This window comes from Tripterygium wilfordii, chromosome 22 (assembly GCF_013401445.1).
Source record: "Tripterygium wilfordii isolate XIE 37 chromosome 22, ASM1340144v1, whole genome shotgun sequence".
Lineage (NCBI taxonomy): Eukaryota > Viridiplantae > Streptophyta > Magnoliopsida > Celastrales > Celastraceae > Tripterygium > Tripterygium wilfordii.
The window spans coordinates 1285086-1311609 of record NC_052253.1 but is presented as its reverse complement, the minus strand read 5'-3'; the positions used below and the strand labels follow the sequence as shown (position 1 = coordinate 1311609).

At 37.8% G+C, this 26524-nt stretch overlaps 4 protein-coding genes and 1 long non-coding RNA gene across 7 annotated transcripts; 3 read left to right on the top strand and 2 right to left on the bottom strand.

Annotated features, from left to right (window-relative positions):
• Positions 1-467: 467 nt before the first annotated feature.
• LOC119991045 (asparagine--tRNA ligase, cytoplasmic 2-like) lies at positions 468-3945 on the bottom strand. The gene is made up of 8 exons (XM_038837228.1): positions 3265-3945; positions 2795-3031; positions 2099-2683; positions 1803-1988; positions 1643-1707; positions 1405-1534; positions 1221-1279; positions 468-1065 (listed from the first exon to the last, which is right to left on the bottom strand). The coding sequence occupies exons 1-8, from the start codon at positions 3733-3735 to the stop codon at positions 882-884; spliced, it is 1917 nt and encodes a 638-aa protein (XP_038693156.1). The 5' UTR covers positions 3736-3945; the 3' UTR covers positions 468-881.
• A 1576-nt stretch (positions 3946-5521) lies between these two features.
• On the top strand, positions 5522-6280 carry LOC119990380 (EPIDERMAL PATTERNING FACTOR-like protein 9). Of its 2 annotated transcripts, none has more exons than XM_038836259.1 (2): positions 5522-5808; positions 5979-6280. In XM_038836259.1, the coding sequence occupies exons 1-2, from the start codon at positions 5584-5586 to the stop codon at positions 6159-6161; spliced, it is 408 nt and encodes a 135-aa protein (XP_038692187.1). In that variant the 5' UTR covers positions 5522-5583; the 3' UTR covers positions 6162-6280. The 2 variants fall into 2 exon arrangements, with proteins under 2 accessions (XP_038692187.1, XP_038692185.1); XM_038836257.1 differs by having other exon boundaries at positions 5522-5826.
• A 2923-nt stretch (positions 6281-9203) lies between these two features.
• On the top strand, positions 9204-11450 carry LOC119991021. The gene is made up of 3 exons (XR_005466124.1): positions 9204-9453; positions 9855-9937; positions 10049-11450. It is a non-coding gene; the product is annotated as an uncharacterized LOC119991021 (long non-coding RNA).
• A 1563-nt stretch (positions 11451-13013) lies between these two features.
• LOC119990862 (fimbrin-2-like) lies at positions 13014-18909 on the top strand. Its single transcript, XM_038836989.1, has 14 exons — positions 13014-13316; positions 13434-13604; positions 14067-14311; positions 14399-14570; positions 14720-14758; positions 14903-14971; positions 15096-15212; positions 15462-15673; positions 15971-16126; positions 16401-16600; positions 16705-16862; positions 17239-17335; positions 18101-18192; positions 18513-18909. Exons 1-14 carry the CDS (start codon positions 13230-13232, stop codon positions 18696-18698), a joined length of 2001 nt encoding a protein of 666 aa, XP_038692917.1. The 5' UTR covers positions 13014-13229; the 3' UTR covers positions 18699-18909.
• Positions 18910-20678: 1769 nt separating this feature from the next.
• LOC119990865 lies at positions 20679-22907 on the bottom strand. 2 transcript variants are annotated; one of them, XM_038836992.1, is made up of 3 exons: positions 22247-22907; positions 21805-21872; positions 20679-21680 (listed from the first exon to the last, which is right to left on the bottom strand). In XM_038836992.1, exons 1-2 carry the CDS (start codon positions 22727-22729, stop codon positions 21810-21812), a joined length of 546 nt encoding a protein of 181 aa, XP_038692920.1. In that variant the 5' UTR covers positions 22730-22907; the 3' UTR covers positions 20679-21680; positions 21805-21809. The 2 variants fall into 2 exon arrangements, with proteins under 2 accessions (XP_038692920.1, XP_038692919.1); XM_038836991.1 differs by having other exon boundaries at positions 20679-21872; positions 22247-22905.
• Positions 22908-26524: the final 3617 nt, after the last annotated feature.

Genomic DNA, 26524 nt, shown 5'->3' with positions numbered 1-26524 from the left:
TGGTTTGTTGGGCTCCCAAATCCGAAGGAATCAGCTTTCAAATTCACTAGGCTGGGCTTCATTAGCAGTGTTGGATTGGCTTGATCGTCCAGCCCAACTTCAGATCCAACTATATATGATTATGAGTCAACCATTGGCCCAATCATTTTTTTATTGTTAATGGGGCCAGTTGGCTGGGCGGGCCCATCCCAAGTACACTACAGAACACGACACCATCCGGATATTCTTTCAGCCTGTGGTCAACTTTCATGACAGTGCTGAGGGAGATCAGGCGAAACACCAGTCTTACGGATTCGTGTTTTTTTTTTTTTCCCAATTATCTCAAATATTGAAATGGACGATCACAATTTCATATGGATCATGTGAGATTCACAATTTTGATCATGTGTGTTTATCTCAACATTTAGAATAGTTGAGATGAAAAATATTGAGATCCTTAACATTTTCTTTCGTAAACGAAAAGAAGCGAAGAAAGTTTCTAAGTCTCACACAAATTTCATGCCATGCTGTTTTCACGATATTCTCTCCACCAGCAAGTAACAATGGAGCTTCAAGTGATCAATTACAAACCAAACCCATGGCTTTCTCATCCTTCATTTTGCTCTTACTATTCTTATAATGATAGACCAAATTGCAGCACAAGCTTAATTTTAATGTATAATTTCCCATATATATACAATTAACGTATGCATGACTGTATCAGATTAAAACATATATATACATGTTATGTAACAAGCATGAATGCTGTATACCAGCCAACCTCTCTGAGGTGAGAGGTCGGTGTATCCGTCATATGCAACTGTCGTCTTCATTTTCTTTCTTGTTCTTCAGTATATTGCAAGGCTCCATTTTCTGGAGTGTAGTCTGTGCCAGAAGCTTGTTTAGTAGTTGGCTTTGCCAAAACTTCGAGGAAAGGGAATAACATCCCTTACATCGATGAGGCCAGTGATGAAGAGAACCATAAGATCAAACCCAAAACTGAATCCGGAGTGCCTGACCGTTCCATGCCTGCGAAGATCCAAATACCATTCATACTGCTCTCGAGGCAAGCCTGATTCCTTGATCCTGCAATAAAGATATTAGCCTGGTTTTGATTCGAATTCTATAGGAAAGCGTGAATAGCTAACGGCTATAAGATAAACGTCACAGAGAAAACGAACATTGTATCAAACAAAGAGATTAAACACCATAGATTGGAGGGACAACGAGGAGGGCATTACCTTGTCTCTAGCACATTGATGCGTTCCTCATTCTGGCTACCTGTTACCAATTTTCCGACCTGTAAAAATACACCATACGACATGTGAAGAATGTAAATTAAGCTTGGATTGGAAGGTTGGAAACCTTGTCAGATTATAATACGTTTAAAGAGGCAATTCAGCTCCAAAGATAGTTAGAGCTCACCTTTGGCACAATCATATCAAATGCCGCTACTGTTTTACCATCAGCGTTGACGCGTATATAAAATGGTTTTGTTCCTTTTGGATAATTGTATACGATTAAAGGCCTCTTATAGATCTCATCAGCCAAATAACTGTTGTTGAATAAATAGAAAGAAGAAATGACATTAAAAAGGCATCATTTCCTTTCATCATCAACAATGGCATATTCAGCACTGCAATAAACACCATAATGTCCATACCTTAGATGTTCTGGTGTCAGCGCCACACCCCACTCCAGTTTTGTCTCAAATATCTTACCTGTAACCTGGTTGGTAAAATAAAAAACATGAAGGACATAAAGTACGAGAGTTGAATATGCCTGCTAATAATATGTTGAAGCGAAATGTAGTGTTGATTTACCTTTTTCAGAGCATCCACTGCTTCCGTGTAAGAGATTTTCTCAAATGAACTTGATATCATTGATTGGAGACGATCAATGCTCATTTTGTCAATTCGTTTTGATACAAAATGCATATCTTCTGCACAATCTTCCAACACCCATTTGCAGATGAACTTGAGATAGTCTTCTGCACATTTTATGGCATCCTGGGAAGTCCACCAAGGATATTAGTGCATTCAAAGGGTTCCGGAAAATGGTAGTAACCTTACTATATAAAAATCAATGTTGACGATCATACAAGAAAGAACCTGCATACCTCCAATTGTGAAAATGCCATTTCAATCTCAACCATCCACATTTCTGCAGCTTGTTTTGTAGAAACCGTTCTATCGGCACAAAATCTGGGTCCAAAAGAATAAACATTTCCAAGTGCACATGCATAGCTCTCCAGATGAAGGCGACCAGAAACAGTTAGATAAGTCTGGCTAGAGAAGAAATCCTTGGGGATTTTTACAGTATCAGTCTTCAATGAAGTTCGTTGTTTCGACTTTTCTCTTGCTTCTAACTGTGATGCTAATTCATTTGCTTTTCTTAAATCCTGAACTGCAGTAATCAGTGCTTCCTTATTGCTGTCACTTCTTTTTAGTTCTTCAACTAGACTACTCTTTTCCTTTATAGCAGCCTTAACAACTTCAAGACTGACACCTTCAGTATCCTTGGCGTTTGGCTCTCCCAGTTTACCTTCTTTTCCAAAAAGAGTTGTAACCTGAAACTTTTCGCTGAATCCATCACAGTCGGTGCTTGTAATAATAGGTACTTGCACATGAAGAAATTCATTGTTCTGGAAGAATGTATGACTTGCAGAAGTCAGAGCACTACGGATTCGCATAACAGATGCCACCTGCATGGTAAAAACATCTCAACTAGAAGAAAAACAAAAAAGGCGCAGTTTTAAGCAACATTTGCCTGATTAAAAGACTAAAGTCAGAACAGGAATGGGTGTAGAAACTACCGTGGTTGTCCGTGGTCGGAAATGGGAACAGTCTCTTAGGGACTCCAATGGTATTCGTTTCGTTGATAGCAGATACTTATCTTGATCAACTGTCCCTATGTGAAGAACTTTCTCTGCTTTAAATTCAATAGCATGGTTTCCCTGCACAGATGGCTGCCTAATTACACCTTCCGCTAATATACAAGTTCCAGTAGGCATGATCTGGCTTGGGAGAGCCAAGGATGAGTCCACCACAACCTGACAAACATTACCACAACTCCACAAGTCAGCGAGAGTGGTAAAGAACTCGTACTTAAAGGCCTAAACACCATTAATTACATAACATCCACCTCAACAACATTGAAACCATCTTAACAACCAATGTTTCAATGGTGAGAAAATAATTAAAATTAAGAAGCATATTATCAAACAGTTAACGTGCATTGAATTCGCATAGGCAAATATGAAAAGTAAAATTTAGTGAACAGCACCCGAAGACCAGCAACGCACGAGCCATCACTAACAACCAATAAGACAATTGAAGGAGAAGGTGGTCTAGAAGCAGCCGGCCTCACATCCTCCAACTTCTCCCGAATTGGGTAATTAGCTGGACCACATAAAACCTTCATAATCGACCCGAAAAACGGAATCCGAGTCTGAAGAATCTCCACACAGCTCACATCTTTGGGTGAAGCCGGACCAGATCTTTCATCATCTGCCACCGGTGGCGGCGGAGGCGGAGGCAGAGACTCTTTCTTCTCCTCTTTAGAGGACTTCACCCAGCCCCCTATAACAACCCTCTGACCCACCAATCCAAGACCCCCATCATTCCTCTCCAATATAGATTTCAGAACAACCCTGTTTGAGTACTTGAACGAAGCCACCGGCATGGCGGCGACAACAGGTTCTTGAGATTTCTCTCCGGTCTCTTGAGAAGCCAATTGGGGTTCTTGGGATGCCATATATGAATTGAAACAATAAATCAATGAGAAGTTTCAGAGAGATTGAAATGTGAAGAAGGGGCATGGTTATGATATATATACACAAGAAGAGATAGTTTGAAGGAGAAGTGATTCCTGAAGAATGGAGAAAGTGTAGGTGAAGGAAAGGGATTGTTTCACAGCTTTGAAGTAGTCGATGATTGTTTCAGAGAGAGAGAGAGAGGCGGCGAGGTTTGGTATTCTTGAAGGATGGGTATTCGCGGGAGTTCAAAAACAACCTATAACGGCAAGTCGGCAACCGAACAAGAAAGCAACGTTCACTTGCGTTCATGGGTTTAGACTAAAGAACTTCCGGCCCAATATTTGGCCCAACGGATTTAATGAGGACTATAGAGTAAAGCCCATACGAAAGAGTCCTCAAGTTGGGCCTAAAAAATGGTAATTGAAATTCAAACGACAGGTGTGAAGGAGGGGGGCATGCTTGAGAAGTCTATTCAAACGCCAAAGACAAAAGAAAAAAGGTATGGAAAGTGATGGATTATTCCCGTTGCAGAGACCCATGTTGAGTTGAATTTGTACTGCCTTGGCTATGTTTCTCCTTCTAAAGTGCAAGATGAGACATGGAGAGAAGACATGTCTCTTCTTGCTGGTTGATGATTTTCGCCACATACAATTACTCTCCTTTTTCTACATGAGACTTTCGCCATTGAACATGAATCTAGGGGGATATTTCCGGCTTCTCAAACCCCATTGTAAACCAGGAAGAAACACATTTGGAACTTTGCCTTACAAACTAGTATGCAACGACCAGTGGCAGACTCGGGAATTGAGATCATGAGGACACAAAAAAGTGATGTAGGGTCCAGGGGTAGTACCTCCGAAAAAAGTAGATTAATAATACTTCAAACGAATCAGACGAGGACGTGCACGTCAACTACAACGATTTTGAATCCGTTGAGGACTTGAGATGGTGATGACTTCTTAGGACTTGTTATTGAACAAAGGTGGAAAGAGCACATGATAGAGTTGGATTAGGACTTAGGAAGACTGGGTCAAAGTCACTTAGTGAGTTGGGTGGGTTTTGTTTATTTATTTATTGAGTATCTTAGTGAACTGGAGCTCACGCTCTGTTTATCTTCATTATGTTGGAACTATGAAAAGCTCCCAGTGATGAATTACACTCCACCACCAAAGGTTGAATTGGCCAAGATTCACAAAAAGACTGATTGTTTATAGCATTTGCCCAATTAGGTAAACACCCAATTTACAATATCATAAATTCACACCCCAAACAACAAAATTATTTGCTTTGGAGTTCCACTTCCCATGGATACATCAAATTACCCTCATGGATTTTTGTTCCTCTCAAACCTAACAAATGAGCTAAGCGCAACTCACTGAGTTTTGGGAAAAAACCTAAATATTTGTTAGGGATGGGCTTTGTCCATATAAACCCATTGATAGACTTGTGTCTAACCATTCCAATATGAGACTTTTATGTTAGTAACATGCATGGCTTCCACATCCCATTAGATAACTATTCTCGATGGATCTGAGAGGTCTGGAAGCTACTTCCTTTGCCATACATAGAAATCATAACCAAACTTCAAAAGAAGAATAACAAGGAAAAGGACCTAAAACCTGAAAACCCCTTTTAACCCTTGAAAATATCAGTACAATTGTTGTGAATTAGACATGTGGAGATGGGCATATTTGTAATTAGACAAGTCAAACGAGTTGCTAAGAGTTGATTTGATATGGTCTTATAGCAGGCAATATTCTGTCTATTTTGGAAGGTGGGGGACCTTGTAGCAGGTGTGTGCTCAATCTACCGAGTCATTTTGCAGATATTGGGACAAGCTATCTCTTATGGTCATTAATTCACCACCTCTCTTTCTCTTCTTATTTCCTGTCTCTCCTGCTCCCCCTGCTAGAGTTTGTTCCAATACAAAAATGGCCAACCTTAGAATATGCAACTTAATGTTGTTCATCTTCTTTACTTCAATTCTTTCAGCATATGCTGTACAAGGTCAAAATCCACCACCACCTACTGCAACTTATGGTACTGTTGCAGGAGCTAGAACTGAAGAATTGGTATTACTTCCTTTTCTGGTACATTTGTATAATATCTCACTTTGGGTAATTTCAATTTTTAGATTTGATAAATCTTGTCAATTCTGCCATTGTGTCTGGCCGGTGGATAGCTGGGTGGGTTCCACGTTATAAAAAAAATCTTGACAATTATGAGCTTTTGGATGTTATAGGGTAGCAGAGGAGCAGATATGAAGAGGAATTCAAGGAGAGTGATGATTGGATCAACAGCTCCTACTTGCACTTACAATGAATGTAGAGGATGCAAATACAAGTGCACAGCAGAACAAGTCCCAGTAGAAGGAAATGACCCAATCAATAGTCCATACCACTACAGATGTGTTTGTCATAGGTAAACCAATTCATAAGCCCATTTGGTATTTGTAAGTCGTTGAACTCATCATTTGAGCGTTGTTAGTCCAATTTTCATGCACTAGTACAAGAAGATGGAGTTGCTAGTTTTTCTATTGAGAGACATGAATTTTGAGTTTTTTTATTATAATGCAATTACTTCCATATGTATATATATGGCGAAGTAGTACCATAAAGAAAGGGTAAAAAGAACCTCCATCAAGTAGTGAAATAGAACATGAGACCGTAAGCTCCCAAACAGGGGCTCTAACCACATGCATGTTGAAGAATGAGCCAGCAACTCATAGGTAGCGATTTAGTTAAGGAAATCCACCAAAACCATAACAAAAGCGAATCTTGATAGGGCAATTGTCAATACTTATAGACCTAATCCCGGGTGATCTATCCATGTACATTTAGGTCAAAAGAGTCATACTCTTAGGGGGGGTATGTATATCTTGCTAGGCTAGATGCTAGATTTAGTGGTAAGTTTGTTTAGACAGTAAATTCCTTTTTTTTAAAGGGTTTTTGAGGACTGAAGGATAGAATGTGAGCGCAAAAGAGCAATGGAGATGCTCTAGTACGAGTGGTCCCTTGGACATAAAAACATAAGCCACCAATATATATGTATGTGTAGTATATCACATGGGGCAAGGACGACTGACTCAACTCACTTGCACAAAATGGCAAAACTCAGTCTGATAAAGCCAGAAATCTCATTAAGGCATGGAGGCGCATGAAATACGAACAAACTACTCAATAAACATATGGCCTTTCAAGGTTGTTCATGTAAATTATGTCATCTCTACCTGCTTGGGTCTTCCCCCTTTGACCATAATGAAATGTGGCCTGATAACCCATCATTTTAATTAAGCCTATATCCAATTTCTCGGCCCATTGGGTCATCCCCAAGCATGAGTCCCTTCAGCTGTCCAAAATAAGCCCAATCTACGTAACAAGAGGCATGAAGGCATGCATTTGAGTGCCCAAAGACTCTGATGAGATCCCACATTGGTAAAGACATGATGAAGTGGTTACTAGATAAGAAGTTTTCACAACCTGACACAATATGACTGACTTTTTGAGCCTAAGTGAGGACGTGAGGGTTTCGGCTCAAAGCGGATAATATGATATTGTTGTTTGGCTTATGAGTTATGCCAAATATATCTAGAGTTCAACCCAACTTGTCGGAAGGTATAAAGATCTTCATTAGACTCCAAACACTTGACGACTCATCTAAGCCAATCTCTCCGAGGGAATATAAAAGCCTCGCGAGTATGCCATACAAAATAAGACAAACGACGGCCTCGCCAAATTTACTTGACCAAGAGCCAACTCCATTCAAACAAAAACATTTTCACGCATCACCAAAACCAAAGGAAAAAAAAAATAAAAATAAAGAGATATAGAAAACATGTATATATCAAACACATTGTTAAAATGTCAATTGATGACTTCCAAGTTTGCCAACAAAGAACATCCGAAAGACAGAAAGGGACCTTTTGATCTACGCGGCCTCATCTTGACAAGCCTCGTAAACGCGTTCAAAATGTCAATGGCCAAAATGCAACATAGACAAGTGAGCCAGTCAACTTCTTGGTTTACCATCATCTTACCAATATATATAGCCCAATTACCAAGAAAGGGTGAGCCAAGTGAGAGCCAAGACATGGGAAGAAAGGTGGGTTTGTTGGTGTTGTTGTTGGTGCTAGTGATAGTGTATGAGGGTGCAAGGGCACAAATAAGCATCTGTAACATTCCCTATGAAGGGCTCATGTCTTGCAAGCCAGCAGTCTCAAAGCCCCATCCAAAGCCACCCACAAAGCCATGTTGTCAGGCTATTAAAGTTGCTGACTTGAAATGTCTGTGTGGTTATAAGAATTCACCCTTGTTGCCTTCGTTTGGGATTGATCCTGCTCTAGCCCTGGCTCTTCCTCCCAAGTGCAACCGCTCCCTTCCTCCTAACTGTTAAGGTCTCTCTCTATCTTACCCCTGAAAAACACTCATGAATTGATTATCACTTCAAATGTGGGTATTGATCTCTATTAACGTCGTTATTTCTTTGTGTTCTATCAGGGTGTTTAGCTTTCCTCTCACTTTCACGAGGGCGCGGCGTGAAGTTGGATATAAATAACTGCATGTGTTGTGTGTTATATCTAATAAAGTCTTGTATTCGCCTGGTGTTGAAAAACCTCATGACTCTGTATATAAATAACTGTGTTGTGAATTGGGGTTTGCTTAGTATGTATACTTTTCCACCTATTTCTGTTTCTTCTCGATGATTCATGTTTTTTTGGCTTTTCTCAGGAGGAAATATTCAGTGGTTCTGATCCACCATGTCATCCGCACAAGAACCACCATGTCATCCGCACAAGAACCAATAGCTTTGTGACATTTTATAGGAAGTTGATATCAAATCGTGGGTGGTTGAGGATAATTTGAAATTTGAATTATAAACTAAATACTTTTATCCCCAATCACCCATGATTTAACATCAAAAGTCATGAAATATCACAATGTTATTGATCATGGTACATGAAAATCACGAGTAATTCGTATGACACTAATATGTGTGGTATTTTACAAAGGTTTCGAGTTCGAGTCTCTTCATCTCCTTCTTTTGTATTAAAAAAATATATACCGATCATGGTATTCCATATCAATATGTGACATGGCATACCAAGACCTAGACGTCTCCGTTTCGAAGCAGTGGATTTGGGTGAAGGGATTTTCTCATAATTTAAGGCACGTGTAACCTGATTATGTACGTATGCTCTTCTTGTCCAAGAGTCTAGGCTAAAATGGTCAATGATGGTACCTACTGGGCCTCTAGGATGGACTCCTGAATGGGCCGTGATATAAGACAGGCCTTTAATGGGCCAAATTTGCTGACTTGGCACAAATTTGTCAAAATTTAAAATAAAAATAAAATATTATGTGGAATATAAAATTATAAAAAATGATATAAAATTTAAAAATTAGAATACAAATGAGGTGTGTCACTATATCAACCAAAAAATAAAATAAAATAAGTGATTCGAAACGGATTTGGGATTTCGAAACCCTAACCCTAACTCCGGATTGCGTCGACGGAGAGGATGCCGGTGGAAGCGGTAATGAAAATGGTTAGCTTAGTGTCTGTGCCGGAGAGTGGTACGTTGGTTAATTTGATGAAATTGGGACTACCGAGTTCTGGATTCCCTACCGAATGTGAGCTTGGATTAACAAAATTATAGGGCGAGCGAGTTGCTTGGCTCTGGAAATGTCTCCGGCATTACAGCAGCACATCTAAAATAGGTAAATCTGACTTGCCTGAAAATGTCCCAGAACTCTCTCTCCTCCTCTCTGTGAAAATTAACTGAGCATAGGCAAATTAGTTATGTATATGTTGAACAGAACAAACTGCGGAATGATTTAGATTGAGGCAGTCTTTGCAGACTGAACTTGAAAGTAATAGATGAAAAGGCCTGCGCTTGATGCACATGTTCGAAAAGGTAAAAATGGTGATTCTCTGCAGAATCAATTATTTTGTTTAATATATTATGGTTGCTGGATGTAGTTCTGTGTGTTGAACATATTCAACATGAAAAAGGTTAACAGTATGCCTTAGCTAAGTCAGATGTACAAGTTAGGCTATATTGTTTAGAATCTGAACAAATACTCGGAAAACAATGGGATGAAATGTTGAACTTTGTCAGGTAACTGGAGTTCCTCCAAGAGAAGACTTGCTCTCACTAAAGCAGCAATTGGTCTATATTGCTTTGAAACCTTCATATTCCAGGTCTTATTCTCTATTTTGAGTAGAAATAACATACAAGCGTCGTAACTATGTGCTTGCGAATATAGATGAGTGATTTTTGTAATCACTGACATGTTTCCTTTTCATTTTCAGGTGAGGGCCAAAGAAGTACATCATTGCTCCCAACCTACATACCTCTTTTGCCAGTGATCCAAAATTTTGGAGCGACGATCTCCCTGGTGAGATGCACTATAGTAAGTAATGTTGTTAATCAAATCTTAATGATATACCATATCAAGCTTTTATACTTTTTTGTTACTTATTCGAACCAGCTAACAATGATGAAGATTCAGAATCCAGTTAACAATGTTGGAATACCATGTGGGGAAAGGACCCCCCCACTCCATTGTGATCCATTGTCGACCTAGGAAATGATTTGAATGTTCTGAGGAGTAGAAGCTAACACTCTCAATGATTTACAATGCTTTTTCCTCACAATGTCACACTACACAACAAGCATTCCCACACCTTTAGTTCTGCCTTTTCTATAAAGCAAATCATATATACGTACATATATATTTATACCCTTTGGATTGAAGACTTGGAAACTCACTCTTGCTTGGTCCACTCTGCCCTACCATTGATGTCCTCCTTTTTGCTGATCGTTCATTACCTTCACTGGAAGTCCAATAGACAGGGTGAATTTTCCCACGTGAGCTCTCTTTCACCTTTATATACTACAGGAGACCAATCACCAGTTTCTCTAATAATATTAGAGCTTTTACATTACATCATTGTTCTTTTCTGGTAATTTGGGAAGTCCATTCATGGTCACCTGTTGGATATTTTCTGTTGCGAATGTTGCTAATTACTGCTGCTGGAATTCTTTTACTTCCTTTAGATTGTTGGTACAAGAAGAACCCACACCTTCTTTTCCTTGTCCTATCCATTACCAAACGAGGTCCAATTGGAGCAGACTTTCCATCCCCACAAGTGCTTCTCAGAAACCTGTTGCTCAACTAAGCAATATAAGGTGACATATACTAGTAAAACAAACACACTAATCGCTTCAAATTCCTGCTATTCTCTCATATTGAATCGCAGCAATTAAATTTGTGTTTGGAGGTGTAGAGGTGAATCTCTCCGTGGCCAAACCTTATAGACTTGGAATATCCCGAGTTTGATTTCCACTGTGAACAATATCTTTGTAGCCTCACACTGAGTTTGAACCCAACTTACCCTGACGTTGATGGACAACTTCTATGCTCACGGACCTGATAGTTTGAGATTAAACTCATGCCGGATGTCCAAACGGAAAACTTGTATAGTATCGATCTCGGTTAAAAAAAAGTGTGGGAAGTGGATTTGGTTCTCTTATGTATTCAATGACAGTGAAACAGGGTTGGTTTTAGAACCATTAGGCTATGATATCTTCTTGTCATAAAGACCTTGCTTTTGCTCTGTGGTCCCTCTGTCACATGGTTCATTATGGTGTATGATACCCATATTTTAGCTTTGAGAAAGGTAGATGATGAAATAAAAAGGACTCTGCTCATACCATGCTCCTAAATAAAATACCAAAGGTATGTCTCTATGATTTTGATAAGTTTGTTTTTTTTTAAATTATATAAACAATTGATAAGAGTTTTGAATGCAAGTATTATATGATTGACATGTGCAAGAGTTAAAATTTAATCAATTAAATACAACAAGTTAAATATATGAAACACCCGAGTCATTAGTTGGAGTGATAAGGATGGTGTGTATCATCTTGGTGAGTGGTGACCAAGGTTCAAATCCCTTCTCCTCTCCCGTTTCAAAAAAAAAAGAGTTAAATCTATGAAATAGTTACAATCCGAATATAATTAAAATATAATTTTTAATATTCAGAATATATAAACCATTTCTTTTCTTCTTCGTGTGTTTTTGCTGTTAATTTAATTGGTACCTTCGATTGAAGTAGTACTAAAGCTTTACTAGTTTAATGTACATTGACCTTGAATCAAAGCCAAGTACATATTGATAATTAGAGGTCCATCAATCCACCACATCACATGTGGTGTTAGGTTGCACATTGATTCCACAAATGTTATTGCTGGAAATTCATGACTGTCATCTAAAGTGTTAATTATTTATAATCACTTCTTAAACCCATTCAATCAAGATATTAAGAACCAATCATTTCAAAGCTTCAAAGAGGAACGGGTTGGATCACACCATTACGGGTTAAGGCTTGTGCAATATAAGTCACTCCAATTTCTCTACAATTTTAATTATAGACATTCAATCTGTTTATCAGTGTGAGGTCCATACAATTTTTGAATTTGGTAAATAGATTGCACGTCTGTGATTAAAATTCTAGGCTCTCGTCTGCGCAAGACATCTTTATTTCCTCAATGGTATTTTTTTTCTCCTAAAATTCAAGAATATTCACCAGATTGGCAGATTGGAACTTTCCATGAAAGAGTCGAAGGTAAATATATTTAATCAATCCAAACACCGCCTTCATCAAACGATAAACTGAAGATAATTATTATTTTTATGAGTTCCTTAATATGGTTAATGTTTAATTAGTGAACACTGTTGCACTGGGTTTTGAAAAATTCAAGTTCTGGTAGACGTTACACGAAACGACCGTTACTGTAATCAACTCGAACTTCGGATTTGAAAACTTGCCAAATCATCCTTGCCACCTGGAATGACTATATTGTCCTTGAGACAAAGCAACTTTAAAAGTAAGAACTCATCAGGAGAATTAGAATAAATCAAAAAGGCTGCAATGAAGGTTTAAAGGATAGATAGGTCACACCCGAGTCACTAGTTGGAGTGATAAAATTATGTGTATCACTATGATGTTCAAGTTCGAATCCTCTTCCATTTTTTTTAAAAAAAATAGATAGATAAATATGTACAATCCATAACAACAATGGAGACCCATCCACAAGTGTGGGGCACCGGTTCCCACACAAAAATGGATTTTGAAATTAGAGAATTATTATAGTTGTTTGATCAACGAGGGTTGTTAATTGATAATTAATTTGGTAGGTATATGTGTCTTCAAGATTCCAACCGCAAACATAATTTTATATGGTTAAAAGGAGGACAAATCTGTCATAATTTGAATTCTCGAACACTTTGAAGGCCTATGACAGCTCCACTCATCCCACCCATGGCTTTCTCTCCTTCGTCTCCACGGTCTCCCACTCACTGAAAATGGAGAATTGAGCTTATAATACATAAATTCAGCGACAAGAACACCAAAACAGAGAGAATTCTCGTAACTCTGTCTGTTTTCTTCAACAAAACTGAAATCGAAGTCTTGTGGTACACAAACATGTCAGGCTACGTAGGTATTCTTGTGTCAGATCCATGGCTCCAAAACCAGTTCACTCAGGTCGAGCTTCGCAGCCTGAAGGTCCATGTAAGTTACCGGAAGCGATCCAGAATCTCCATGGATGTGTCGCTGTAACTCTTGCACTTTGATCTGTCGTTTCTGAATTGTCACGATCGATGATTTTTGAATTTTTTTCCTATGTAGTTTATGAGCATGAGGAGAGAGACAGGGAGGCTAACGCTAAAGGAGCTAGCATCGAAGATGTCGAGACTGAAAGTGGTGGGCGAGAATCTGACGGAGGAAGAGAGAGCGTCTCTAATTCAAGATTTGTACCAGAATCTCGACGATGAGGTTGATTTCGAGTTCTTTTTGAAGGTGAGCTATTCTCTTCACTGGTTATTTGTTTTGCCTTTTTCTTTTCAATTAATGAATCCGTGTTCTTAGTTTGCTGTTCTCTGATGGTATTTCATTTGCTAAATTTGAGCTGATGATTAATGGCTTTCCGCCTTTGCATTGAATGTTTGGCTGTAAATTTAAAATAAATAAACTAATCCATATATGCTCGATTTGGCTGTTAGAGGAATGATGGAAAAGGAAATACGCTTACTAAAGTAATGATTCAATTTTTTCCAGTTATTGGATGCATAAGAACACAGAATCTGCCACCTAAATGTGTTTCATGTTGTTGATATATTGCTTTTCGTGCTCTAATGAAACACAAGAACATGGTTCCTTTCTCTTTTTCGTGTTCTCCGCTACTTGATAGGCTAAGTTTAATGGTAATGGGGAAAAGATTGAGAGAATTATTGGATGATCATAAGCTTTTGGTCATGTTAGGTTTATTTGAAGCTCCAAACACATGCTAGTGCAAGAACTGGAAGTGGTGGAAAAAGTAATTCCTCGGCATTTCTCAAGGCTGCAACCACTACACTGCTTCACACAATCAGTGAATCTGAGAAGGCATCCTATGTTGCGCATATTAATAATTACCTTGCGGATGATAATTTCTTGAAGAAATACCTGCCTGTTGATCCTTCGACTAATGATCTCTTTGAGATTGCAAAGGATGGGGTTCTTCTTTGGTAAGTCTATTTGACATTATTATTTCCTTTTGGTTTACTATCTTTTCCTTATTGGTAATGGGTTCAAAGCATGTCACTTTGATGCAGTAAGCTAATTAATGTGGCGGTTCCTGGGACGATAGATGAAAGAGCTATTAACACTAAAAGAGTGCTTAATCCATGGGAAAGGAATGAAAATCATACTCTATGCCTCAACTCCGCTAAGGCTATTGGATGCACTGTTGTAAATATAGGCACACAAGACTTCATCGAAGGGAGGGTATGAATCCATGCCATTCCATTTTTTAATTCACTTCATTTTCTCATGACATGACAGCTGCTGAGTTTGATTATATAGTATAAAAGATATGTGAACATATTATTTTCAGCAGTTCTATTTGCATGACTGTTATTCGGTTTCATTTTCAGCGGCATCTTGTGCTTGGAATGATTTCTCAAATCATTAAGGTAAGGCTTTTATTGGTGTCAACCTAATTTAACTTCTTCTGTAGACTGTGGAGTTTTTAGATGTCAACTTCCGGGAGTATATACGACAGCATGCACTGGGAATTGAACATTTCATTGACCCTCTTAATGATCATGCTATCGTAGATACAACTTTTGGCAGACCTCAATTTGAAGAAAACACCTCAATTGGTGGAATTGGTTGACAATAGTGAGGTAATACTTATTCTTTGATTTGGTTGGCTAAGAAACACTTGTTCTTTGAATAGGTTTGGGGCATGTGATTTTACATTATTAGTTGTACTGACACTTGTCACCATTCTGAATTCTAAATAAATAGGATGTGGAAGAGTTGATGAGCTTGCCTCCAGAGAAAATCTTACTGAGGTGGATGAACTTCCAGCTAAAGAAGGTCGGATACAAGAAAGTGGTCACAAATTTCTCTTCTGATATAAAGGTAGGTACTGAGATTATGTAATTTTTTTTCCTGTCCGGTCTAGATATAACAATAGAGTCATTTCATTTACACGAAATAAATGGAATGAGCTAGATTTTGGTACTTTTTGTAGTTCAATAGCACATCTTTGTGATAAAATGCATAAATTGTTGGGAAATGCATCTATCGTTGAATTTTTCTGCACATCTTGATGCTCAAATTTTGAGAATGCCAGTATTTATTATGACACACTATCTGAACTACTTGTAGGATGGGTGGGCTTATTCTCACCTTTTAAATGTTCTTGCCCCTGAGCACAGTAATCCATCTACATTGTCTGTGAAAGATTCTTTAGAAAGAGCAAGGTTAGTTCTAGAACATGCAGACAGGATGGGCTGCAAGAGATATTTAACCGCAAAGGACATCGTTGAAGGTTCCCCAAACCTTAATCTTGCTTTTGTTGCACATATCTTCCAGCACAGGTATTTGGCTCTTTCTTAAAAGAAAGTATTTCTTATTTATTTTGGAGATTGGTGGACATAATTTCAATTTAATCACTAGACCAACGTTGATCATCCTGCAATATATAAGCGTATAAATAACAAATATGCATAGAATAACATCTTCCATGATTTGGATATAACTGTAAATATGTTTTTTTTTCTATGCAAAATCCTGCTTTCAGGCATTTACTTTGTGCATTTTTACATTCTTGAGTCTTATCTGTCCCCCATGCAGTACTCACGCAGATATCACCTGCTATCATCTTACTCTTGCAGGAATGGACTCTCTACCCAAACAGAACAGATATCTATTCTTGATACTTTGCCAGATGATATTCAGATTTCTAGAGAAGAGAGATCATTTCGTTTTTGGATAAATAATCTTGGAAACACATCATATATTGACAATGTCTTTGAAGATCTTAGAAATGGGTGAGTGTTTTCTCTTCTTCTGTTGTGATAACCAGCTTGAAGTTTCTGAACGAAACCTTTTTGGTTGAAATGGTAAATGGATTTCCAAGTTTCCACAATTACTAAATTGATGTAAAGCTTGTGTTAACAGGGTTGTTATTTAACTTATTTCTATGAAATTTGGACTACGCTGGAAATTGTGTTGTTATCGAGACCAAATTTTAACACTCTCATTTTTACCTTGAGTTCTTTGATTCTTTTCCAATGTGGTGAAGTGAAATCTGTTGCTTTCCAGGTGGATACTCCTAGAGACCCTCGATAAGGTTTCACCAGGAATTGTTAATTGGAAGGTTGCAAATAAGCCTCCTATTAAATTGCCATTCCGAAAAGTTGAAAACTGTAACCAAGTGGTAAAAATAGGAAAACAATTGAAATTTTCACTGGTGAACATTGCTGGACACGATATTGTACAAGGAAGTAAGAAATTAATACTTGGTATGTTTTCTATCTTGAATTTTACGTTGATGATTGTTCCATCATAATGCGTCAAAGTATATTTCTTTTCTAATTCAGCTCATTACGTGATTTATGGCTTATAGCTTATCTGTGGCAATTGATGAGATACAACATGCTCCAGCTTTTGAAGAACCTGAGACTCCATTCCCATGGTAAAGAAATTGTCGATGCTGATATTTTAGTATGGGCCAACACTCTAGTCAGCAACTCAAGATGCCAGAGTCGCATGGGTAGTTTTAAGGTAAAGTTGCTCTGCCCGACTTCTATTGTAATGTCTCACCTGACTAGGTCCACTGCACACAGAAGGTTCTTGATTTTTAAATTCAAGGCCTACATGGATTGAAATAAAAGGCAAACCCATGACCTAGTGATACTCTCTATAAAGTTGTGCTGCTGAGCTCCACTGTCTTATTGCATTCCTTGCCCTCACCCGAGCTTCCATTCTTAACAAAAAGATTTTCCAATTGGGTTGATAACAGAGTTGCTTTCTCTAGCATTATAGCTTGAAGTTGCGCTATGAAGAACATGATAAGAAATTAGCAGAATTCAATAATACTTTATTCCTGAATGGTACATTTCTAAGTGTCCATTTACTAGCTATTTTGATAATTTTACAGGATAAGAGATTATCAGACGGAATTTTTTTCCTTGAACTACTAAGTGCTGTTCAGCCTAGAGCAGTAAATTGGAGGCTTGTTACGAAAGGGGTAACTGGTATGATTTTTACTCATGTGTCAATCATACTTTTCATTAATTATTTCCTATTGGTGTGCCAGTGTTGATTTTCTGTTAAAACATATCTGGAACATTGGAAGTTCTATTGAGATATTGGAATTCACATCCCAAGAAATCATCATCTTGTGATCTGCTAGTAGTTGCTGCATGTTACTGCAAAAAGTATTGTGAGGAAATGAAGAAATATGAGACTGAATCATATTCTGAAAAAGGGGAGAAAAATAACCAAAAAAAAAGAGCACTGATTTGGAGAACCCATTTTCTAGGATGACTGCGAACTATGTGATTGTGATCAGCAAGTCAACTTTTTATCTGAAAAGAATAGACAACCATGATGAGCAAGTGAGCAACTTGTGTTGCTCCCTGCGGCCTGAACTTTTATAGTAATTTAAGCAAGGCAATTAATTCAGTTAGATAAGAAGATGGGAAGATGAGGAAGAATGAACATAAACATGTTTGCTCATAACTTTGTACTGTTCATTGTTGGTTACCGAGGCAAATTAACTAGACCTTTTGGTTGCGGGGTGGTTAAGTACCTTCATTATTTCTATTTTCTTTATAATGGTTAAGTATGTTATGTAGAATTTCTAATTTATGAGCATTGCATACTTCAATTGTGCCTACACTACTATATTTTTTTAGGAAATACTCAAGTCTGATCTCTACATGAGATTTGCTACTGTATTATGTTTGGAAATAATCATGTTTATGCTTTATATGTGTCTTCCTAACGCTGGCGCCTAGATGATGAGAAACATATGAATGCCACCTACATCATCAGCATTGCTAGGAAGCTTGGATGTTCGATATTTTTGCTTCCTGAAGATATAACAGAGGTATTTTTCGATGACCTTGTTTTTTTTAAAAAAAAAATATTTCTATTCTTCAGATGGAATCTCTTCCTACTTAGGTCTTCTCAACTGTTTTGCTTGTGAATTAAATCAAGTCGGAGTACTGTTTAAGCACAATGTAACATAGATGCACATGATGAAGTCAACAGCTGACATGCAATGGAGACATTTTAGAATATACTTTAAGCACATTTTACTCTTTTTGGTTTGTTAAAGAAACACATCCCTTAGTCCAGAGGTGACTGCAGATGGCAAGTTTTTGTCTTCTTTGTAGATAAAACTGAGAATAGGATTACATTTTTCAGGTGAATCAAAAGATGATTCTTACATTGACGGCAAGTATAATGTACTGGTGTCTGAAACATCCTGTTGAAGAGAAACTATCCGGAATTTCCGATAGTGAGAGTGGTAGCCAAGTCGACACAACATCAAATTCAACAGTAGATGACTCTGCCTCAGAGTCATCAATAGAAGATAGTAGTAGTATATAAATACTGAATGACAGAAAGTTGAAACTGTCTCTTCTTCTTCTTCTTTCCTGTTTAAATTTTCTTCCTCTGTAATTGTTAGAACTTGTAATCCCATATCATTTGAAGAGCAACAAGCAATGGGGTTTATGAGAAAAACTCAAGCTTCTCTGAAAAAACAATGTCTTTTCTGGGCTCAATGTTTATTTGAGTGAGTTGAGATTTCTTATAGGAATTATATTCTTTTAGATTCAATTGAGAGTGGAAATAGTATGTATGACAATATAAGAATGTGTTTTGAAAAAAAAAATGTTGAAGCAATCGTATGTGAATATATATGTTAATGCCATGATGTGTTTGTATTTTTGTGAATGAAAATCAACTGAGTTTTTTTACATAACTTGTCAATTAATTTGCCCGGGTTGGGCTTCAAGGTCTTTTGATCACAAGGGCCAAGACGGGCCCAGTAAAATTAACGGGCCAAAATCTCTACCCTAGTCCTGCCCAAAATTTTAAATTAGGCCCGACCCATGAGAAATATAGATTTTTAGGCTCGCTTTTTTTAGGCTGGGCCCCTCAGGCCCATGATTGGGGTTTAGGGCTTCAAGGTCATTTGATAACAAGAGCAGGACGGGCCCAGCAAAATTAACGGGCAAAAAATCTCTACCCTCGTCGGCTCGTCCTGCCCAAAATTTTAAATTTGGCCCGACCCATGAGAACTATAGATTTCCAGTCCCGCTTCTTGTCGGGCTGGAACTTCGGGCCCATTATCAGCTGCATGCGAATAAAGTGAAAATTCTAACTTAGCGCAATGAAGCCCAACAAAATGAGAAAATTTTCAGTATCCAATACAGTACTGGTCAGCTCCGCTTGATCATCAATGGCTTCAGTTGACAAAACTGAGGATCAGACATGTGTATATATATCCTCACTGCCATAGTTCCAGCAAAAAGAACTTTTTGAATAAACAAACATTTGACCCTCATCAGTTCTAATGCAAAACCAAATGAGCAGATTTACAACACACAACAACTTTACTAAGAAAGAAACACCCAAACCACTAATTGGAATGGTAAGAATGGTGTGTATCACTCTGGTGATCAAGGTTCGAATCCCCCTCTCCCATTTCAAAAAACGAAGGAAAGATCCAACGAAAATATAACACCATTAGGACAAAAACCCATCAACATCAGGTTGTCATACTGCCTGAAACGAGGATCCCACTTGATCACCACATCACAAAGAGTGACCAAACGCCAAACATTTTTGTTCTTCACCTAAAATATACATGTAACAGTGCCTTCCAACCAAGATGAAAGAGCTCCACAAGCATACTAATCCACGAACATGGTGCCTACCCACTATCCCATCAAGATGAGGGGAAGAAACTTACCAACATAGAACTGTAATTTCATGTCAAAGGTAGGCCCATTGGAGTTGCGTGATGGGCATCAGTTGAAGAAACTGAATTAACATCTCACCACACATGGGACTAGCCAAAAGGGATGTTTCCTATTCAACATCTTCTTCTTATCATATTCTATCCAACCAATCTGTGATTCCAGGATGCAAATAATGCGCATAAAAGCCAAAAATAGTCTCCAGATAGACAGATCAGGATTTTGGAAACACTCCAAACAAAGTAAGTGGTCCAAAATGACAAGACTAGACCCATCTGTACTGACATTTTTTTTAATTAACAATGAATTCATAGCCTAAACCTTCCCTGCTATCCTGATGTAAATGAAAATTGTATTAAGCGTAATCCTCCACTCCTTCCATTTGCTTACAACTGTTCACTATCTAATGCAAAAGGCGTAAATAGTCTGCCTTGGAATTCATGTGTGCTAGAATTGCATGCCTTGGATTCACAACATGTAGACCAAGACAGAGGAAGCAGGCATTTACTACAAAGTAGAAGAGGAGTTGAAATAGACAAAAAAAAATGCATAGATCCAGTAAAGCATGCAGAAGTTTCCAGTTTCTAACTTCTAAGAACAATCGTGCTCCAAATTGCTATATAGCAGAGTGCAAAAAATTAGAAATTTAGTACGATTGATAGTGAAACAAATACATAGGCAAAGAATCTTTTTTTTCTTCTTCTTTTGAAACATGGAACCTCAGGCAAGGTCACATTGGATCCGCCCCTGCAGACTAAACCACTAGTATCAATTAAATTCCATAATTAAGAATCATGGTTACTAACCAATGGAAAACTATCCAAATATTGGCTGCCAGTCCCCAATTTTAACATAACCTACTCTTCTTAAAAAAGCATTAACAAAAACCTTTTCTTCAGAAAAGGAGAGCTCTAGTAAAAAAAACCCCAACATAATTATACAATCGTCATCAATATTACTGAAAAGTGAAAACGCTCCAATCAAATTCTCTGACGGGAGAAACACAATCCATCGAGTTACACCTGAGTATGACAATATGATGTAAGCCTCTTAAAAAGATGGTGCAAGCCAATCAAATGAAAAATCTCTCATACTCTGGTTCACTTGTTTGCCTTATTCACCCATTAATGGAAACTTATGGCACTCTATACTCTCCAGAACTTAACCAAACTGTGAAACAAGTAAAAGCAAAGAAGCATTTGCAATAACAAACAAAGGCGCAAAATAATAGTAAATGGAAATGATAGGGGAAATTCTAAAACCCACATAAAAATACTGAAGCAAAAAGCTCTCATTATTCTTTAATTTTATTAACATGACGCTATGTGCCTCTCATAAATCTAAAACTTAACACTACCAAAAAATGTAACTCAACAGCGGCCATACCTATACGGCTATACGAAAAATACAATAAATTTTAACATACAAAACAGAATTTTTCACATACTTATCACCTGATATCTCTTGACCAGATGCTCATGTCTCACCCTATCCGCCGGTGGGAATGCTGATAATCAAATATTGCCTCAAGTAGTTCCTTCGAATCCAATAAAATGGCAGGCCAATAATTGACAAGAGCATGGTCAACCAGTCACCAGACTCTGCTCTATTTACCAGGAAAGAATCAAAGTAAAAACACTAATTGGAAGCATAAGACCAACTAAAGCATTCAAGCACATGGAATTTAAAGAAATGAAGAACCCTTCTTGAGCTATCACATCCATTCTTGCATGATCTACAGAACATCTCTTACAGAACTTTCTTGATCAAGTTGAAACCGAAGCACGCCAGACTGACTCTGCCCATAGAAATAGAAGTTAGTTTTATAGTCTCATTGCAGGAACATTTAGAACACAAACAAAGCATTGCAACATAATTTATTAATAACCAACCATCAAAGATCATCCTGCAGATTGACAGTCATTAAATTCAGGCGTTTCATAATATATTAACCCTCATTAATCTTCAAAATTTACAGTGAGTTTTAGTCATCCATGTAATTCAAATTGTTTCACGCCCAATCAACCCACCTAAAGTTACCACTTAAACAAGTCAAAATCCAATAGAACATGGGACTCTTAACATCTCAGTTGTTCAATAGCTTTTCCAGTAATCATAAATCAACTAAACAAATCATAAGCACATTCAGTAGCATAAATAAATAAACTAAACCTTGACCACTTCCTCCACCAAAAACTTGCCACCTCGGATTCTCTCCACATCCACAGCCGGTACTGCCATACACTCTCTCGGTGACTCAAATAGTGACAGCGAAAACTGCTTAAATACGACTCCCACATCAAAGTAAATGAGACCCGAACTTGGAATATCGACCCGAATCCCCTTAACGGGGAACCACAGAAACAACTCCTGCGCCGATATACCAGATAGCGCCCCGATCTGACCGTAACTCAGACTTCCCGAAACGTTCCTCTCGTAATGCAATTCGCTTTCAAACTTCGCATTACAAGCCTCGTCGAGGTGCACCTCGAAACGCCCCTTATCGTCGATATTGAACTCCTTCACTCCCTTCGGTAGCAACCCCATGGGCAGCCCGTGAGCACGCAAAACCTCATATATCGACTCATGCGACTGCGAATTCGCACTGATCGTACGAGAAAAAATTAATGAAATCAAAAGAATTAGAGGCACCATTCTTTCCGTCTCCAATTGGTGTCAAAGCATGGATGATGATGATGACAGCAAGGAAGAGAGAACTTAACGTTTGGCTGTGTTATTTACAGGTACGAATTTAGGGTTTAAGGATCCGCTTGATTCAGGAAAAAAGCAGAAGCAGCAGAAGGAGACAGTGGTGCCAGCTTGAGTACAGAGAGGATTAGAAGACAGACTCGATCAATTATTGGTGGTGATTGTGGGCCGTGTAGGGCCCATCTTAGGATGCCCAATCCTCTATAACCAGTCTCTCTTTCACCACAAAATCACAGCCAACGAAAAAAAAGCTGCGGGGGTGTGATAGTAATTTAACATACTCTTTTTGCCAATTCTGCGGAGGTGATTCGGGATCACCGAAAAGTGGTTTGGCACGTGGAGTTATTTGGGAGGCGAAGACGAATGTGGTTGCTACGCGCTTGAAGTGAGAGTAGGATACGAGAGGACTGCGCATGAAGTGGATTAGGATTGCGAGAAGAGAATGAATAGTGTGCAATGAGATAAGCAGGACTGCTTTTACACATGATTCCAAACACAAATTCAGTATCTATCCACTTCATAGAAGCTCTGGGCGTAGCCTGGCAAAAAAACAAAATCAGGTCCGCTTCGAGAGTCGGACAAGAAGTATTTACGAAATATTTACATGAGTAAACCCTAATTTGAATTGGATTTTTGACGCATTTAATTAACCAAATCCATATTGATTTAAATTCGGGCAAGTCAATCGAACAACAACATAATTCGAGTTATGGTTCGGACAAGTAAATCAAACAAGATTTATGTGTGTTGTACCCAGTTTTATATCGGACAAAAATTTTGTGTTTTGATCAGGATTTCGAACATATAACTTATGTCAAAACTTAATTTAATCCGAGTTGGACAAATTTTATCATCTGGACTAAACAAAGTTGTCACCCCTATCTAGGCAAACTCAAAAATAATTGGCCTAAGTATTTAGGATTAAACTAGTATTAATATTTTTGGACAAATATTAGTATTTTTGAATTATACTAATATTAGTATTTTTGATTTATAAATTAGACGCACTTAATTGATCAAATCCGGAATGGTTAATAAAGAGATACTCATAATAATGGACACTAAAAGACAAGTGGCAAGTGGAATGAGAGAGAATGTGTGTGTGAGACATAGCATGTGAAGGTTGAGTGAGTCATGTGCCCAAACATGATTATGATTTTGTCTTCACGACTTCACATAAATAAAACACAATTATTTCGATAATGAATTATAGACTGTTTTTACCAAGCATTAAGCATGTCTTTTGGGGAATAATGTGTTGCATACTTGCATCCTAAGTTCTAATCTTCACGTGGAATATAGAGTTTTCCTATGAATTTTGTAGTTTATTATTTTATTTTGCCAAAGTCTAAATGTATTCACTTTTTTACTCTATACACCCCCTCCTTTTTTTTTTCTTCTATACACCCCCATCCCACCATTGACCCCACCTCTTTTATATTTTTATAATCATTCAGCAACAGTTTACATGGAATGAGTAAAAAAAAAATAGGGGGTATATAGAGTAAAAAAATGGGTGCATTTAGATGAACCCTATTATTTTATGATAAAAATTTGTGTTTATTCTAAATGGTAGTAACATATTTACTTTTAAATTCAGCCTTATTAATTATAAAATATTTTCATATAAATAAATTGAGAAGAAGAGAAGAAACAAGAAAAAATAATAAACAAGTGCCCTAAGATAAGCTTCAATTTGAAATTTATTTTAAAAATTTTTTAGAGTGTATAAACTAGCATTTTTGGGGCGTTTAATACCTCTCGCAACTTATAAGATCCAAAATAAGATGCGCCAAACAGACAATAGGGTTTTAGTTGGAGATAGTGGTAGAGCGTATGCGCTAACTTATAAGCTCCACCAAACAGAGTCTCATATTTGGAAAGGGAAGTTTCATTTCCAACCCTTCTTCATTCGAAGCATTGCATTAGGCTAGCCGGGCCGGTCTCTGACGGTCTCTCTCCGTTGCGATTCTTGTGTATCGGGCTGGTCTCCAATAGTTCACTCCGCTGATAGTTTGATCAAGTGGCCGGCCCACAATTCCATACAAGGGATGCTTTTATTTAAGCTCAAATTGTATGAAAGCCCATGATTAAATTTATTCAAGGCCCATTTTGAAGCCTTAAAAGGCTTAAATAGTGGAATTTGACAATCGGGTGGGGTTAGTAGCACATAAACAGATAAACTAGTCATTACAAGCACGTCGCGACAAGTCTTCCGGAAAAGTTTCGCACAATTCCGACAACATGATTTTTCGATCCTCCCAGCCGGTTTACTTATAAACAAGTAGCACTAATCCTACATCAATTATGCAACTGTGTATGAGAAAGAAAGTTACAGGTATGTGGTCGTTAGGAACTCCACTTAGTTTAGATGGTTGCACCAAAAAGCATGGATAAACAAGTGAGAGTTTCTTCTTTAAGGTTGAGAAAAAAAGGATGCGGATGGAGAAGGATGTAATGATTCTTTCTTTCACACTTTACTGGCTCTTTGAACATTCGAAGATGTACCTTTTAAGTACAAATATGGCTGAAGCAACTGTGTTCAGTAAGATGTAAAGGTAGATTTCTTTTGGTGGGTCAGAAGCTTTATGTGATGGAAGTGCTTGTTGTAGAATTGGAGATCGATCTTTACTTTTAAGTCAGTTTTTGAATTGTAGGTATTGAATTGATGTTTTTACCGTTCACTGCTCGGTTAAGGACCACCTCCCGCTTGACAGTTTTCACCGTCTGTCCAGGGTTGAGCCCTGGGATTTGATAGAGGACTTAACAAAAGCAGACGCTTTACGCGCAATCATTCCAGATAATGCTTGCATCATCTGTATTGCAATTTCTGTGTTCGTCTTTTGTCTAAATTAGAAGACTTTTTATGGCTACTAAGTGCAACAAAAACCCAAAAATGACCAGGCATTAGAGGGCAGAGGCTGAGGATGAGACTCAGAGAGCGATGAGGTGGGCCCTGCCAACTATCCAGACTTTAAGTACAAGACGGCTCATTGGACAATTTGATCAGCCCAAGTATTGCAATACCTCTTCACTTTCAAGACGGCCCAACTTGATTTTTAATGCTAGCGGAAATGGTATAGTCACTGTTGTCAGATCCGGACCGGTCACTAATAAAATACTAATTATTTTAAATTATAACTTTAATGTCATGAGACTCTATTAATACACAATTAGTGAAAATTAAATGTAATTAAGGCCAAGGATTATATGATATAAAGAACAAATTTAATATCATTTAAATCAAATTAATTAACAATTAATATAATTATTAATAAATGGTTAACCTGGTTCGTCGACTAGGGAACCGGCCCCTTTCCAAGTTGGTCTTAGTATTTTTTACTAGTGATTGGTGGCTTTTTTACTAGTATTTTTTATATAATTATAGCCTTTGATGACCACCATTGGTAGAATGCCTTATTTTTATGACGATAAATGATGGACCTTTTCGTCAATGTAAACTATCATATTTGGATCGCCAATAGTATGCATTATTTGATTATGCTCATGTATTCTTAATGTGTGTGTTAAAGAGATAAATGTCTCATATCATCGCTTGAGTAAATTATATGTGGATATATGTGTGGTATAATCTCCTCTCTAATACGTCTTTTTAGGGAGAATGTATGAGATTCTATAAATCAAATTGAACATCGTATTGGAACGACCCCCTAACAATATGTTTTTGGACGTCCTTACATGCACTCGTTTCTTGGGGCATGGTTGGCACGTTAATTGTAC

Bases quoted from the DNA above. Each gene is read 5' to 3' on its own strand.
- LOC119991045 (XM_038837228.1), bottom strand. From the start codon at position 3,735: ATGGCATCCCAAGAACCCCAATTGGCTTCTCAAGAGACCGGAGAGAAA. The intron at 1,989-2,098 runs GTATGCAGGTTC...TGGACTTCCCAG, and splicing joins TGGCATTTTCACAATTGGAG to GATGCCATAAAATGTGCAGA. The intron at 1,708-1,802 runs GTAAATCAACAC...TTTACCAACCAG, and splicing joins CAGTGGATGCTCTGAAAAAG to GTTACAGGTAAGATATTTGA.
- LOC119990865 (XM_038836992.1), bottom strand. From the start codon at position 22,729: ATGGTGCCTCTAATTCTTTTGATTTCATTAATTTTTTCTCGTACGATC. The intron at 21,873-22,246 runs GTTTAGTTTATT...TTCTATGGGCAG, and splicing joins TGGTGGAGGAAGTGGTCAAG to AGTCAGTCTGGCGTGCTTCG.
- LOC119990380 (XM_038836257.1), top strand. From the start codon at position 5,584: ATGGTCATTAATTCACCACCTCTCTTTCTCTTCTTATTTCCTGTCTCT. The intron at 5,827-5,978 runs GTACATTTGTAT...TGGATGTTATAG, and splicing joins TGGTATTACTTCCTTTTCTG to GGTAGCAGAGGAGCAGATAT.
- LOC119990862 (XM_038836989.1), top strand. From the start codon at position 13,230: ATGTCAGGCTACGTAGGTATTCTTGTGTCAGATCCATGGCTCCAAAAC. The intron at 15,213-15,461 runs GTAGGTACTGAG...AACTACTTGTAG, and splicing joins ATTTCTCTTCTGATATAAAG to GATGGGTGGGCTTATTCTCA. The intron at 16,127-16,400 runs GTGAGTGTTTTC...GTTGCTTTCCAG, and splicing joins TTTGAAGATCTTAGAAATGG to GTGGATACTCCTAGAGACCC.